Raw genomic sequence first — 17,381 nt, 5'->3', positions numbered from 1 at the left:
ATTTCTGAGCGGTTTGCCCTTCGGGCATCTGAAGCTACCTAACGAACCTAACCTACCTACCTATTGATTAGTGAGACGTCCGTGAAAGACACTTTGGGGAAAAAAGCGTAGGTAGGTAAGTAGGTTAGGTTCGTTAGGTAGCTTCAGATGCCCGAAGGGCAAACCGCCCAGAAATAGGAGCCCCGGTTGCGGGGCTCCGTCTATTTAAGTTGTGAAGGAACTGTTTTGGAAAAGAAACACATGTTGTGCGGTGGGACCATGGTAAAAATAAATTAAATTGCAAACATTGTCAAACTCCGGTTACGTAGGCGACCGAAAGCAATGGTCACTCTACAATCTAAAATAGTAGTACGATGCGGCTAAACGTAGGCCGCCTTATTGAAGAACGTATCGCAGTGACAATCCGGCTAATCGTCGAGCCGCCGCATTTCAAAACGCCCCTGTTTTTGAAAACGGCTAGCCGTAATGTAATACGGCGGATTATACGATCTGACTACGACATATATATATGAAACGATTAACCATTTTGTGAACGGTACTGTTAGAGCGATATCAGTTATAAGAATTTCTACCCTCATATTATCCTAGTCCGTTTCTAAATACCCATTGTCATATTCCTAACCAGTGTTATGAAAAGGACATAAGTGAGTAAAAGAAATCGTAATATTTCGTACAATAAATCTATTTTTTTATATGGTTTGGAGTATGAATAATTAAACAATATTATATCCAAATTCCTTAAGGACAGTTAACAATTTCCTAAGTATTTAACTACAGTATGTACCTAATCATATTCCAATCAGTTAAATGTCCGTTTATGGCGGATCTCCCCTACATACAAATACATGCATGTTTAAAGTCTAGCATTAAAAAAAGTAAATAGGTATGTAGATGTGACAGACAGTGAACTTGACAGTGGTGGTCACAAGTAATAAGTGTCATATGTTCAATTGTTTTAAGTGGGTCTGTCTGTCTGTCTTTAAGAGGATAGGATTAGGGAGTGGAGTGGTCATATTTCCATACAAATACAAACGTAGCGGTTCAGTATTAAAACAGCAATGAATCATTGGGTATACATTATTTTTTTTATCTTTTACTAATTATGAAGCAGTCTATTTTTTAGTAATCTGTATATAATATACTATATAATAGTAATAAAATCCTTTCTGGTGGCGAATGCACTAGTCTCAAAACGCACTATTAGTCAATACACTTTAATTTCGAAAGCCCCTTTTCTCATAAGAAACTAGGCCCAAAATACCATATTTCCAAAAAGGCTCATTCTCGATTTACACGATAGAACTAGTCCCAAAATACACCTCTCCCAAAATACCCCAAATTGTGTTCACCTGTGCGTGGCGTAAAAGCTCCTCTTCACGTTGGGCCAACGCCAACGCCAACGAGGGACGCATTTATGAGTTAGAGGGAGCAAGTGATATTGCTATCTCATTCTACCGCATGGCTGCGTCCCTCGTTGGCGTTGGCGTTGGCCCAACGTGAAGAGGAGCCTTAATACTTTATTCTCATAATGCATAGGTTAGATTGTTTGAGTTTTCTTATTTTTATGTTTGAATTATATTATTTTGAATATTTTTGGACAACACAATTTGACAATCTTCACTTGTCGTTTGCCGTGAATTGTGGCCATTCCATAATTGAATTTCTATTTTGACAACTTTTTTATGCTTTTAGGAATATCATGTTACGAATAAGTTATACCAATAAAAGTGATTTTATCATGGGTATATAGTCAGGAAGTCTCTCCAATCTAACCTTTGACAGAGGTTTTTCTATGGGTACCTACTATATTTCTGTAAAAATGGCAAATACAAAACTACGTCAAAGTGAAGTCAAATCAAAAAAGTTAACTATTGAACAAAAGACAAATTAATAAGGTATTAAGTAGCTCGTAAAACTTAAAGAAAAAACTACGATTATGAGAAACACCTCATAAATTCTCTCAGAAGAATCTGCCCAAAAAGTGTTAGGAGCGATGTAATAAAGGAGAAAACTTGAATTCGCCCTTTTATTTTAAATACGATTGTATTTAATTTTATAGAATAGTATCTACACATCTACAGATTACTATAAAAAATACACTGCTTATAATTATCACAAAATATAATGAAAAATCCTCATAATGTGAATGGAATTGAATTGAATTATCATTTATTCACAAGAACATATGGTACATGAGATGTTATAATAATGATACTGAACCTTAATACATTCGGCCGTTAGGCATGTGAAAATTAGAGTTTGTGCAGTTGAGTGTTGCCACTTATTTAGAACCACTCTTTACTCTGCTCTTTCCTCCGTGGTTTTTCCCGAGAGCAATGATTATTATTAATGATTAATATTATCAATATCTGTGTCAAACTTTTTTACTTTTTTTGATATTTTCGTTTTTTAAGCTAGACTAATTGACTAGATCGCAAGAAGCAAAACAGCCCGACACAGATAATTTATTACAATTTAGATTTCAAAATTTCGTTACGATTGCTTTAGTTTTGGAGGAGGAAACAGTCGAGTAAGAAACCTCAATTTTTGAGATATTTATGCAGGATTTTTTGCTATGTACTGTGTCTTTTAGAATGATAGACTACATTCTTCACTCCACCACAAAATGATTTTTTGAAATTCAACCCTTAGTGCCTACAACATAGACGACAGCTAGTTTTTTTTTATATATTATCTGACTATTAAAATTAGCTTGTAACGACTGTCATCGTGCCATCAAAGGCATTTGCAACAATTTCCTCACAGTTTAACATATTACCTAGTTATCAATGGGGTGACATCATCGTGCGCACATGTGGATGTCAATAGATATTGAATAAAATCTGCTATGTTCGGGTCTATTATGGAAACTATGACCGTTCCGTTTAATTACCAACATCGATGTAAAACAGAAGCGTTGTGTAATTTTAACCTGACTGAATTAACATACCCATCACAAACATTATACTTGTAGAATTCTCGTACTGCTTTTATCTAGCGCAAGATATGTTGGACGTAAAACAAAAAAGTTTAATTTATTCAATGCTTATCTATCAGAAAGAAGCTGGATATCCTTTTAACTAGTTCCCCTGCCTCGGAGTAAACTAACAACATGTCATAGTCACCGGCGTATCAATATTAGACATATGAATTTATGTTTTTACTAAATAAAATGTCTATCGCACACAACAACGGGAATAGTTTGCACTGACATTCGCAAGTCAAAAATTTATTTAAAAAAAATTGGTTTAGATAATAAATGTTTAGTGTATTAAATTACTCAACAATGACTTCAAGAGGTACAGTCACCTGCAATAATATGTTACTCTTCGAAGGCCGCAAAAATATGTGACACGCTCTTATGGCTCCACAAATAAGATCGTGTCAGATATTTTTGCGGCCTTCGTTGTGTAACATACTATTGCAGGTGACTGTACCTATTAAAAATAATATGATTCGAAGAAAAATCAGACTAAACTAAACTGGATCGTGTTAGCGTGAACACATACTCGTATTGGCACGGTGCATGTATTTCAGAGACAACGGTAGCGAAGCGTCTACCCGCGCCGCAGAGGAGTGCGCGTGCGGCGAGCCCGCGTTGCCCGGCGTCTCCGCCACTAGCAATGGCAAACACCCTGCCAACCATTGCTCGTAAGTACTTTACTGTACCCACTAGTCATATTTTTCAGCTCCTGGTGACCAACACTTCTCAAGTTGACTCCGCTATCAAGTAACCAAAAGGCCCACTGATGCCATTTTAAATTCGCTTGGTATTAAAACAAATGTTAATTGCTATTAACATTTGTTTTAATACCAAGCGAATTACAGCAACAGTACAGGCCACTTAGTCCCGGCTTGGTTCGCATTCGTATGGAAAGTGCGCAACAGTTTCCGCCCCTCACGGCTATATCTTATCTATCTCACTTGAGTCCAGTTGTTGATCGGGCCTGTAAGCTGGCCTGTAAGGGTAGTATTCCACCTATCCAATTTGTTTGTCCAATGTCAGTGCGTCTCACTCTCTCATTAAAGCAATACACATTGGCGAAAGAAATTGGGATAGGTGGAATACCACCCTAAGGCATATCACATGCGGAACAAGATGACGGCCGCCTTATCCAGTTCAAGCCTATACAGTCGTATACACACAATGTCCCTTCTCATTATTCAATCTTTCTGAAGGCCCGTTAACCACTTTATTTAACCTCTGCTTGGGAATGAAGTTTTATCTGATAAATGCATTAAATATGGATAAGATTTTTGTTTTATATTTTAGTTTCTTTTTATAAATACGAACCTTATGAACGCTTTAAAAATCAATCACTATGTATTTTATTATACTACATGTTTTTTGTGATTATGATTAGCTGTTAACACTCTGGCGATTTTATAAAAATAGTCAAAATTATGTAAATTTTATTTTGCTATGTCCTTTCTTACGTAAACTGTTAATTGATACCTATTGTACTGCCTAAGTTTACATTGAACAAGGTATATGCCTAAATATCAAGTTATGAAATACTTTACCACAGCATCGTCATGGGTGGAATACAGAACAACCCATCCCTGACGTTCAACGATCATGTCCGATCGGTCGACTTTGTGCTGGTGTGGGAAGCCGGTAAGGAGGACGCTTCCAAGCCCGAGGCGTACGAACAGCGCCGTATCTTCCAGGACAACCTGGAGAAGGAAGGTCTGCAGCTAGAGCCAGAGGCACCGGCGAACCTGCACGGACTCAATTTTATTAAGGTACCAAAGTTTTATACATATTGCTAGATGTAGATATATTATTATTTATTTAGTCTGCTCGGCGATATAAATTTACCTTATATATCTACCTATCAACCATATTTTTTTTTCCAGGTTCACGCGCCACTTTCAGTCTTAAGAGATTATAGCGAAATATTAAAACTTCGAATGCCAATGAAGGTGAGTAATATAATTTAGCATTACTACTTAGTCACCGTGGTAGCGCCATGTCTGGGCTGATTAACTAAAGCAATCCGTAGTAGCGTACGCTTTCGCCTTTGCTACACGTTATATTATCTCATTGAACTACTGGGAACATTAACCCATTAAAATAGTATTTATTATACAAGCTTTTTTTTATTAAAATAATGCTGTTTGATAAATTACAATTATTTAAAATATTAATCGAATTATGTATTTCATTGCCTCTCTTTGACATTCATTAGATGCATAATTTATATCGGATATGGCACCGATACGGTTATTTACTTTATTGCATATTTCTTAAGATTTGTCGTAAGAAAGCCCAAAATTACGTAGACTTTGCACGTGAATTTTTAATCATTGCATTTTTGTGTTCATAAGCGCCCATTAGTTTCCCATTTCAGTACCTACCTACAGCGGCTACAGCTACCACACATGCTTATTTTTACCTTCATAGGTTTAATTTTTGTTTGATCGTGTGGTTGTTTTAATCATTACATCATTAGTGTTTATACCAAAGGTCAACAGACATCATTTGAAATGTATACTGTACATCCGTAGGAATGCAGTAAGATACGAAAAAGTGGGAAGACGAATGCGATACTGAATGCTGCAATGTATATGTCTAAGGTATGCAGATGTGGAGCGCGAGCGAAGCAGGCTTGCCTAACTACGTGCGCTTGCCGTGGCAGAGCTTCTTGTTGCCACGTTACATAACTACCGTACAGACTCCTCTCTCAATAATCTACTAAACATAAACCCCTCGATTATTCTCACTGACAGTTTGCTAACATTTCTTCTTGATTCAGGTTCACAACATAGATAATGTTTTAACTCTATTGAAATGCATATAACATATAATATTCCGGGTATGATTATTAATACAGTATAGTATTTACTTGCTTGTAGCTTGCATCAGTCAGGTATACTTTTGTACTAAAAATAAACTTGGCATTGCACCTAACGATTTATTCAACTACAAATTAATGCTATTATTTACTAAAATTATTTCCGGTCCTGTTTTCGAAACAAACGTTAATATTAAAGCTCTAATTGTTTGTGTTGACTACAGTATACAACTTGTGTTTAATGTTAATATTATTTATGCGACTTTAGTAATAATTTTTAACCTTGATCACCAACTGTATGCGAAAATGTTCGTGTTTCTTTTTCAAAATTATTTTCTGTATACCTACATTTCATTTCTTTCTCCGCTTTCCACCCTAATGCTGGCGCATCTTACGAGCTACCTATTGCAATAGATTGCATGTTTTACGTATGTTTTACACTTTGCTGTTATGCGTTTATTTATTTAGGTGAATTTCTTACCCACTTATTCATAAACGCGCTACAAGCCTCAATTAACTAATAATAGTAATAATATTTTGTCTTTATCTGTCATTTTGACTTATGTATTTGTAAGAATGGAATAAAACATAATTTAACCAAATCAGGCCCGTAAAGTTTTATGAATAAGGGGGTTAACCGCTTCACTACCTTTATGCATTCTTGTACAGTAAAAAGCTAAGCACACATTAACCAATGAGTCATAGTAAACTGAATTTACTGAATGGTGATTGCCAGCTGCATGCACCGTAGGCATGAGAACTAAATTTTCACGAACGGTTGACAGGGTATCGTTATTCATATATCTTTCTGAATTGCCAGTTTTCAGCGCTGAAAGATGTGTCGGAGAAGACAAATAGTTTAGTAGACCGAATAGAGGCGGGGTGGGACGGCGTCATGTCAAATATTCGCGTGGACCCTGTCAAGTTTCCGGAGCGGAAGCACCGCCTCACGGCTATATACTCAAAGGACAAAGAATATCTGTAAGTATATTTCGTCAGGTAACAACGAAAGTTCACAGATTTCGTAATTACTAACTATAAGTTTAAAGACAGTGAACCGTAGTAGTACCAAATCAAGGTTGATTTTTTGTTTTATTATTTTTTTTTGTTCCTTATTAGTGAGTTTTGGCTGTCACCTGACGATTTACAGTATATGTATTTATTATATAGATTTACAACTAAGTAAGTCTAGATGTACCTAGATAGCAAAAAATTGGTCAAGGAGTGGTCAAGGATGACCGAAGAGGAAAGAGACTAATAGTTTTATTTTTATTGTCATTAAACGTGCGCATGCAATTTTGCCTCGAGGCCCGCCCTGCCACATAAAAGGTTTAGATGGACTTTAAGTAGGTTTAGTGTCGACGTGTCATTGTCGGTGTGTTACTGCAGATTCGACACGTCGGCGGAGTGCTTTTGGACGCCGTCGATCCGGTCGCGCATCGTGCAGTTCATCCTCGACCGCAAGAGGTTCTCCGAAGCCGAGAACGACGAGTTCGCCTTCGGCATCGCTCGGCTCATCACGAATGGCACTTACAGCGCGGCTTATCCACTGCACGACGTATGTACTCTTATTCACGTAGGAACGACACTGAGTTGCAATTAATATTTATATAAGGACACGTACGCAATTGCGGCTGCAACCAGTATCTTCGTAAGTTGGCAGTTAAGTACGATCGACCATGTGCGGTTGCAATCTATTACTAATATCCAAGTTGTTGTTCCGGTTCGTGCAAATAAAACACACCCCTAGGGTGTTACAATTATGTGTAGTGTAATTGATCAGTACAGTCACCTGCAATAATATGTTACACAATAAAGGCCGCAAAAATATCTGACACGATCTTAGTTGTACAGCCATAAGAGCGTGTCACATATTTTTGCGGCCTTCGAAGAGTAACATACTATTGCAGGTGACTGTACATCATGACAATATGTAATTTGTGTATTAATTGGTTATATTTTGTTAATAATTGCTTCCATCCCTAAATAGACATACGTAAGATTATATTGTGGACGGATGATAGGATTGGTAGGTAATAAAATGGTAATAAATGTTTGTTGTCCTTTCCGGCAGGGCGACCTGAAGACGCCGGGATCCATGCGGCACCTACTCTATACGGAGTGGGCGAGCGTCTCCAAATGTCTCAAATATCAACCATTAGATTATGTAAAAGACTATTTCGGCGTCAAAATAGGTATGAAAATAACGTACTTTCTGTATTAATTCAAATATTTATAATATTTAGCTTAGACACGCTGCAGTTGTTTACTGTTCACAATTGTCTGTTTGAAGGAATCTGATTAATTGATGGTTTAGTTAAATGGTTTTATTTGCTGCCAGGGTTGTACTTCGCGTGGCTCGGCTTCTACACCAACATGCTGATCCCGGCATCTCTTGTGGGACTCATTTGCTTCATATATTCGGCTGCTACAGTGTACCAAAACAGTGTGAGGTATGAAGTGAACAAACAAGTGGTATTCAACTATTCGCAATTACATAAAATTATATCTATATATGTATATCAATTATAAATCTGGCACTTTATATAGATTAAACTGACCGTAATTTGTATGGTTCTACGACATGAGATATGATTAAAATACCTATTTTTAAATGACGGACATGCATACATTTTCCAGCGAGCAAGTTTGCACCTACAACTCGTCGATTAAGATGTGCCCGCAGTGCGACTACTACTGCGACTACTGGGACTTGAAGACCACCTGCCTCCAGGCCCGGATCACTTATCTATTTGATAACCCTACTACTGTATTTTTTGCCATCTTCATGAGTTTTTGGGGTAAGTTTGAAGTTGTTGCAATTTACAAAAAGCTACACATATGTCGCTACGCAACTTTAATTATAAGTTCCGCCGCCTGCAGCAATGCGATTGAATACCAACACAATACCAAGCATATATGGGGTCATCCATTAATTACATCACATGGATTTCCAGGTTTTTTGACCCCTCCCCCTCATTGTCACACTTGGTCACATTTGGCAAACCCCTCCCCCCTGGTGTGACGTCACATTTTTTCAACGAAATCGGCAAATCGAATTAAGTAGGTTATACCTTTTTTTTAAATATTTTATCAATATATTTTTGAAAAAGAAATATTAGTAATATTATAACCCAAAACTGATTAGGAAAGAAAATTAAACGAATAAAAATGATTGTCGTTTCATAAACTTGTTATTTAACCATACAGCGAATAAAATAATTTAAATAAGTTAGAGTGACGTCACAATGTTTGTGACTCCCCCCTCCCCCCTGTCACAACATGTCACATTTTCTTGACCCCCTGCCCCCGCTAAACGTAATTAATGGATGACTATTTGACCCAGGTATGTATATACCTTATGTCCATGAGGACATATCCTATTTCTCTCCCGTCCACTTCTATTCTTATTGGTGCACTATTGGTCATTGACATGTTCATCAGTAAAGAAGTTATCTACCACCGTAGCACTATCTATGTTGCTGCTAAAGTGTTTAATACGTTGCCCGTAGAAATTAAGTCACTCAATGACTTGAAATTTCTGACAGCACTAATTATGTAAATATGTACTACACCCATTGGGTAAAATGGTATTGATTCTCTCTGTATATTGTCTAACATCAACATGTACACATAGAATTTATGACCTATGAAAAAAAAAAGGTTTTCTAAGAAAGATAAAATTTGTGTTTTCGACATCGATGGCTTTAAAGTACCATAATTGCCGTAAAAAATCACGCATTTGAGTATACTTTATATATACCTTGCATGTAACGTTGCGCCTAATACATTATTAGATAACATGAAAATTATTAAAATATAACCATGTTGTTTTTATTTAATACGACATTGAATTTTGTCCAGATTTCTCTCCGCATACGTTATTTGTTTATTTTTATTTGTATATTGGTAATGCCGTGCATTGTTTCAATCCTTGATTTTTAGTTCTCTTTCACAAAATAAGCAAATGTTTTGCATATTCACATTTTACACTTATAGGCAATAAAATTATTTTCTATCTCGGGGAAGCATTATTCTGAAATATTTCCTTGTCATTGTTGTTGGTGAACCACGAACGTGAGTTGAATACGGTGAGGCCTTGTAGTTAGTGTAGTGATTGTTCTCTGGGTAGAACTAGGTATGGTTGTGTTGCAGGGGCGTGTTTCCTGGAGCTGTGGAAGCGCTACTCGGCGGAGATGACGCACCGCTGGGACCTCACCGGCTTCGACGTGTACGAGGAGCACCCGCGCCCGCAGTACCTCGCGCGACTCGCGCACGTCAAGCGGACGCAGGTGCCTATCCCTTGTACTCCTTATACAAACGGGCTTGTCCATTGTAAATCATTAAGCCGACCGTTTCGCTCGCTCTTATTGTGTAGTAATGGCGCACCTTCTTATTTTTTTTGCCCTACCTGCGCATTAGTTTGTACCCACAATAGTGCCATCCTAATTACCACTGGCATTTTCCGAAAGCGACTGCTATTTGTTCGTTCGACATCATGTAGAATCTAGACCTTATTGGGTTAGCATATCTGCCCTCCTAACGTAAACTGCAATAACTCATATTAAAATATTATTTAATTGTATACCTTGTTTTCATACGATATACAATTGAATGAGATTGCATTTAACGTTAAGGGAGCAGATACATATGTACTATATATATGTATATTACAAGGTACATAAATCAAATATTTTATGATAATTCGGTACCTAGTAGCTGGGATTCGATACCACGTAGAAGCAGCACGCGTAGGAAAACACCTCGGTTATCAGTGATCATCTGTGGGTTAACTTAAACAATGTCAATTATTCCCCAAATTCCGTTATGATTCATAATCCTTGTAATTAACACACAATTGAAAACAGTTTTGGACCACGCTAAGTTTTAATATGAAGTGGTACGTCAAGTATGGTGGTCCTATGGGAGGTGTATGCACTGGCAAGTCGGTGCAAGCGAGCGTAGCGTGGTAAGAGTATGTATAGTATTTGGTAATGTGGATCATGATTAGTAAAGTAATAGATATAGTGTTGTGGTGCAGCTGAACGTGGTGACGGGGCAGCGCGAGCCGATGGTCCCGTTCTGGCGCATGCGTCTGCCCGCCACGCTCATGTCCTTCAGCGTGGTGGCGCTGCTCGTGCTGCTGGCGCTGGCGGCGGTGCTCGGCGTCGTGCTCTACCGCATGTCGCTGCTGGGCGCCATCGCGCTGCGCCACCACGACAACGTGCTCATCACGCACAACCCCATCATGTTCACCACCGCCACGGCGGCCTTCATCAACTTGTTCCTAATATGCATTTTTAATTACGTGAGTAATATACCATATAATTTATGAAATGTATTGGTCGCCTTTTAAACAACTCCTGGGCCTACTGAATCCGAACAACTGGCTAAGGATTAAGTTCATTGCAATTGCAATAGTAATCGGTCGATTTGATCATCCCGTCTGGACTGGCCTTTACCCTATTTTAAGGTTATGTATATTTCAAATAATTATAAATATAATAAGTAAGTAGTCATTAGTGAGACTGATACCTGACTCCACAGTCAAATTAATGTAGTATTGTGGAGTTTTGTGTTAACCTAAATTTGGAACTTTTTGTTCTAATAAATCATAAAAAGAAATTAGACTGGATGACTCAGTTTGATAAAGCAGTATTCCACTCGTAACATAATTTGTTCTGTGGTGCCGACTGTGTTAGGTATTATATATTAACGTGTCAGAGGTTATGCCGACAGATTTACCAATGCCTGGCCGAGTGGCTGACGGAGAAGGAGCTGCTGCGCACGCAGACGGAGTTCGACGACTCGCTGACGCTGAAGATCTACCTGCTGCAGTTCGTCAACTACTACGCGTCCATCTTCTACATCGCCTTCTTCAAGGGCAAGTTCATCGGCCGCCCCGGCGCCTACAACCGCTTCTTCGGACAGAGACAGGAGGAGGTCACTTTCATTCACTACTCATTTTACTTTAAATTATACCCAGACAGGGTGTGACTTTAGTAACCTTAATAGATAAAAGCGAATGAAACTATGGCGTAGGTACTAGATATGCAACGATTAAAAATAAATTGTGATTGTACGGCCCTCTTGGGGTTTCGGTGTGACACGCAATTGTCCAAATTATTTATGAGAGATACTGTACGGATTGATACTGAAGTTTAGAAAGGTTTAATCCAGTGTATTCGCTCTTGTAGCTATATCGTTGATGTAATGCGAGTGAAGTTACCATTTTTAAATATGTGGCATATCAATATGTACTAACCCCCTTATTCATAAACGTTTACTAAAGTTGACTAGCCGATATTAATCGTTTGTCCCTTTCCATCATACCAATACGTCGGAAAGGGACAAACGATTATTATCGGCTTGTCAACTTTAGTAAACGTTTATGAATAAGGAGGTAAACTGTTAACGATAAAAGGTTGAATGTTAGCAAGTAGTAATAGTGTTGTGGTTGCGGACAGTGCTCGCCCGGCGGCTGTCTGCTGGAGCTGTCCATCCAGCTGGCCATCATCATGGTGGGCAAGCAGTTCATCAACACGGTCGTCGAGATGCTCATGCCCTATTTGCTCAAGTGGTGGTACATCATACGTACCATCGGGAGGAAAAACCGGTATGTTTCCCCATAGAGTTATGAGCAAGGTTAGAGTGCGCACTGCAAACATAGATAAAAACCCATTCATAATAAGTTTTAAGTGAGTTATGCAAAAACTTATTTAAGATAAGTAAATATTTAAGCCAGTTTAAAACTTATGAATCTTATGATTAAGTTTTACCATACCTCCAATACAACATATTAGTATTAACTAAGGAAAGCCATGAAATAGTATGGAGTGAGCACTCTAAGCAGTTGTTATACTTTTTTAAACATACGAGATTCGAACCTTAAATAAGTTGTGCAAATAAACGGATGGCCACATATACTTATTGTCCTGGAATCTAATTGTAAATAATTCCCTTTTAGCTTTGCCGCTGTCGGATAGTAAAATAATATATTACATTTAATAAAACAATACACATAAAAACAAACTCTAAAGCGATTAATAATATTTAACCAATCGTCGTTTGTTTTCGTTTTCAGGATTAAAAGTCCATTGCAGTGGGTGAAAGATTTCAAACTAGTCGATTTCGGCAACATGGGTCTTTTTCCCGAATATTTAGAAATGGGTAAGTGACTAATATTTCAATACATATATGAATGATGCCTCTGTGAATACCTTTGGAAATTACTTTCACTTGACAATCGAATATTTGTATCGCCTGCCATAGTTGTGTGGGTATATGGTATGGTAATGTCGTTATTAAGAATACATAATATTAAGACTAGTGTTTTAAGAATATCCTAGAAAACTTTATTAAGTTAGTAAAAATTGGTATTGATTTCCTCCGTAACAAAGATACATTGATTAAGATTCGTAAAATTTGACAGGTAAACGAGATGGCGCTCTACAGCTCCATACATTAAGGGGCTCGTTTTTTTCTTAGACTTTATGTCTCTATTACAATCAATTTACTTTGCTCCGTAAACAAGCTCCGAGTGGGGGCCCGAACCAAGTGACAGTTAATGCCAATAGAAATTTAAATATTACCTATTATATGGAAATTATTAAGTGATTTTTCGTTCCCATCTGTCATACTGATATTTTTGTAACGTTTGTCGATACGTAAAAAACGGTAAGGATTATCATCTTGGCTAGTGTTCCCTGGGCACTAGGTACGTGAAGGTTTACGGTATAGTGTGGCGCGTGCGCAGTGTTGCAGTACGGTTTCGTGACGATCTTCGTGGCGGCGTTCCCGCTGGCGCCGCTGTTCGCGCTCATCAACAACGTGCTGGAGATGCGGCTGGACGCCAAGAAGTTCCTCTCGTGCTACCGCCGGCCCGTGCCGCAGCGCGTCAACGACATTGGCGTCTGGTACCGCATCCTCGACTCCATCGGGAAACTTAGCATCATCACTAACGTGAGCACACTTTTTTTTTTCTATAAGGTGGTGTTGTAGACACGAAATTGGATCCACATCCTCTGTAATAACGAGCTAGTTTCCTAATCACTATTAACCAGTCAAATCAACCAAGTACTATTTATGATACGTCAAAATGATTTGTTACTATGAATTAGTTTGAGAAAAGCAACCTTTGACCTATACAATGAATTGAATCCTTTATAGGATAGGATTTTTAGCAAATTTCAGAATAATTGAAAGCGCGATAACATATTTTATATTGTGCCTATTTTCAGTAAATTTAATAATTTCATACAGCTATAAAATAAATTTTGTATAGTAGCTAGGAAACAAGCGTATCTTTTAATACACATGCTTCTCAACAGTTATGTGGCAAGTAACTCAATTAGGATATGATTCAATAAAGACACGATTTCATATTGGCAGGGTTTCATAATCGCGTTCACGTCGGACTTCATCCCCCGCCTGGTGTACCAGTTCGCGAACGCGGGCTCGCTGGACAACTACGTGAACCACACGCTGGCCGACTTCAACGTGACCGTGCTCGAGCACGTGCCGCCCAACGCCAAGAACAGCTACAACGAGACCACCTGCAGGTGAACCATGTCGACGATGCTTTACTATTGGAGGATTTCCATGGGGGGTGAATGCCATAATCGCCACGCTTGGCATGCGGGTTGGCGATCGCAGTATCTCCACCGCACTCAGGGGACGCTGCTGCCCATCCTCCGGTGGTCTTGGTCGTAGTTTAAGGACATACCCGGGTGCGCTGGATGCGAGTGGCGCAAGACCGGTCTTTGCGGCACTCTTTGGGGGAGGCCTATGTCCAGCAGTGGACGTCGTCTGGCTGATATGATGATCTTGATGATATTGGAGGATTTCCGTTGAAGGATTGAATCGCGAACTTTACCGGTAACTCTGAGCAGGTGCTGTCCCCTATAGTTCATGCACGCCCCCTTTTACTAGTCTTGACGCAACATATAATAAAATATAGAAGATTGTGACAGTTTGTGAGCGGCGCCGCGGCCATAATAAACTTATATGAAAGTAAAGCCGACTGAAAAAGTCCATGGCTACTTTATGAAGGAATTCCATTCATAATGTGCAGTGCAATTTCGCAATGAGAAGATCCTAACATCACAACCAGCTGGTTAGATTTATTTAGAACATTAATAAAAGCGATGGGCATAGATTTCGTTATTTTTCGTAATTTAACTCCAAGGTCAGAAACAGTATGGGTGTTTGACCAGTCTGTATGTGGTATGTATAATTGATAAATAAAAATATTTTGTGGTTAATTAGGATTGTTCATTTTTTTTAAATGTTCTATTTCGAAAACCATTTCGAGATATGAGGTTTTCAAACAGTTTCCGACATTTGCTGCGATATAATAATTGAGGATTGAAGATATTTCAACAAATATCCTTATGACCTTAGTTTGACCTTTCTCGTTGGCTGAATGTAAAGTCATCGCATAATAAAAGTTATCGGACCATAGTAAATCAATCCGTCACTCACGTAATTGTCAAAGTTATCATTGTCATAATGAAATTTTTCAGTTAAACCGCTGCGCTGGTTTGTTATGATTTGATTTATAATTGATACCTAAACAGTAGTTTTCGTTGCTTAATATATCAAAGACCTTGTTCCTACGTGTGGGAATGATTCACAAAAATGATTGTTCGAATCCGCGAAGACCTACGACGTGAAACATGGTGCCGTGAATTGAACTTGGAATACCTACCTACTTACACACAGTATTGCTGTGAGGATCACGTCGATGTAAGTATAAAATTAATATTATTTTACTACAATTATTTAAAAGCTCACTTTGTAGGTAGGGTCGCGGGGACCTATGTGTTTTCTGTGGTAATGTAGCCAGAGTATATAAAGGCAAACCGTTAAACAGAGATGGTGCCTACTAGAAAGAAACACTATACAAGAATACATAGTCATACTCAAAATTCAGCCTGAAACTGCTTTAAAAAGATATAATTTCTAATTTCCAGGTACATGTTGCAGTTCAAGCTGCTGATATCATGGTGGACAAGACTTAAGTTAATAGTTGTGAATAATAAAACATGTTTTTGTTTACCTACTTTTTTATTAATTTAGGAAATATATGTATATATGTTTCCCAAAAAAAAGCAACTATACATATATGTATGTTCATCATGTTCTGCACGAGCAGCTGACAATGATGGCTTCTTGTTGACGAACCAGAAGAGAAGTGTATGGTTTGTTATTTACTCTGTTCCCAGGCATTATTTACTGACGTAAAGTATTATGACGATTAATATGACGTTCGTTTCGATACAAAATGCTCAACTTTGTTCAGGGCCCAAGTGCCTTAACAAAATCAATCTCCTTCGTACATTACGTATCCCACAGCCGTATCTATATAGGAATCACATGATGACCTGAAATTATAGGATATAATTAGCAAAATTGGCATGTACCTAATATAGTACAATATCCAAACAATGGTGACAAGCCGGTAGAACCCACTGGGTGCTAAGCTACCTTAGCAATGGACGCTTATAACGATTTTATGAATCCAATCATCTTACGAATCGAATCAGTTAAAAAATATATGATGTAACTTACATTTGTATTTTTGCTCCCCTGATTTCAGCCAAGTTATGGTTGGAGTTGGATGCTATATGGATACATACTCCAATAAAACTAAGTTATATTATATAACTGAGGCAGATTTCTGGAATCAGCTTTCACAAATTTATAGCGTAGGTATTTTGAAATTATTGATTCAGGGATTCAAAATAAACGAGTTTTCCAGACGATATTATTTATAGAAACGCGTGACACTGACATTGTAGACAGGTGACATTACAATCAATTGATAATTACAACTATTTTTTTAATGTTTGTTATTGCTTGTGCTTTATCAAATCAGCCACTACATGTAATTTACGAGAAGTCGTATCTCATATTTTCAATAAATTATAAATATTCAACCGAGCCGTGAATTAATAAATCATTCAAATTGGTATCTTAAATTAACCTATATTTTCAGAAAATAAAATAATAATGGGGGTCTAAAAAAAATGAACAATCCTAATTGGTGGCACGGGCGCTTGGCGTGTAGGTAGGTAGGTACTGACGCTATTGTTATTGTCCAGCTTCCCGGGCTACTGGCATTCGGGCGACGACCACAACTACGAGCGCAGCAACCTCTACTGGCACAACATGGGCGCTAGACTCGCATTTATCGTGGTGTTTGAGGTAAACACTTGTTTATACGAACCTACTCTAGTTTATTTTTGCAATATACAATTTTTAATCGTTTACTTTGTTGTTCTAAGCATGTCTTCTTTAATTCTATAATTATTAGAATCATTGATAAGTCTTCGTCTTTTTAGTTACCAAATGAGTAAATATGAGTAAATAAGCTTATTGTTTTTGTTTCGTAATTGAATTTATTATTCAATGTTTACATGCGCGACTCGCTTTCTGTAAATAGTTCCAGTAACATTATAAGGAGTAGAAGTTGCTAAGCGGTCTAGGTGCTCAAAGTAATCTGAGCACACATTTATTGCCAAGGGTGTAAGGGTCTGGGCACTGTGCATATCATTTTGGACACCTATCCTGATTGCACGT

General features: G+C 38.0%; 1 protein-coding gene across 5 annotated transcripts in view; it reads left to right on the top strand.

Annotated features, from left to right (window-relative positions):
* The window catches only part of LOC134804730 (anoctamin-1), a 39,790-nt gene that overhangs the window by 7,959 nt on the left and 14,450 nt on the right, over positions 1-17,381 (top strand). For 4 of the 5 annotated variants that reach the window (XM_063777927.1, XM_063777926.1, XM_063777930.1 and 1 more), the window contains 17 exons: positions 3,538-3,651; positions 4,530-4,746; positions 4,861-4,926; positions 5,512-5,580; positions 6,619-6,779; positions 7,188-7,356; positions 7,873-7,993; positions 8,140-8,251; positions 8,439-8,599; positions 9,954-10,090; positions 10,840-11,106; positions 11,538-11,741; positions 12,266-12,414; positions 12,883-12,968; positions 13,555-13,760; positions 14,190-14,359; positions 16,904-17,006. In XM_063777927.1, the coding sequence (XP_063633997.1) occupies positions 3,538-3,651; positions 4,530-4,746; positions 4,861-4,926; positions 5,512-5,580; positions 6,619-6,779; positions 7,188-7,356; positions 7,873-7,993; positions 8,140-8,251; positions 8,439-8,599; positions 9,954-10,090; positions 10,840-11,106; positions 11,538-11,741; positions 12,266-12,414; positions 12,883-12,968; positions 13,555-13,760; positions 14,190-14,359; positions 16,904-17,006 (2,512 nt within the window). The remainder of the gene's footprint in view (positions 1-3,537; positions 3,652-4,529; positions 4,747-4,860; positions 4,927-5,511; positions 5,581-6,618; positions 6,780-7,187; positions 7,357-7,872; positions 7,994-8,139; positions 8,252-8,438; positions 8,600-9,953; positions 10,091-10,839; positions 11,107-11,537; positions 11,742-12,265; positions 12,415-12,882; positions 12,969-13,554; positions 13,761-14,189; positions 14,360-16,903; positions 17,007-17,381) is intronic. The other variant, XM_063777928.1, reaches the window with a different exon arrangement.

This window comes from Cydia splendana, chromosome Z, assembly GCF_910591565.1.
Source record: "Cydia splendana chromosome Z, ilCydSple1.2, whole genome shotgun sequence".
NCBI classification, from domain to species: Eukaryota; Metazoa; Arthropoda; class Insecta; order Lepidoptera; family Tortricidae; genus Cydia; species Cydia splendana.
This window is presented reverse-complemented; position numbering and strand designations above follow the sequence as displayed.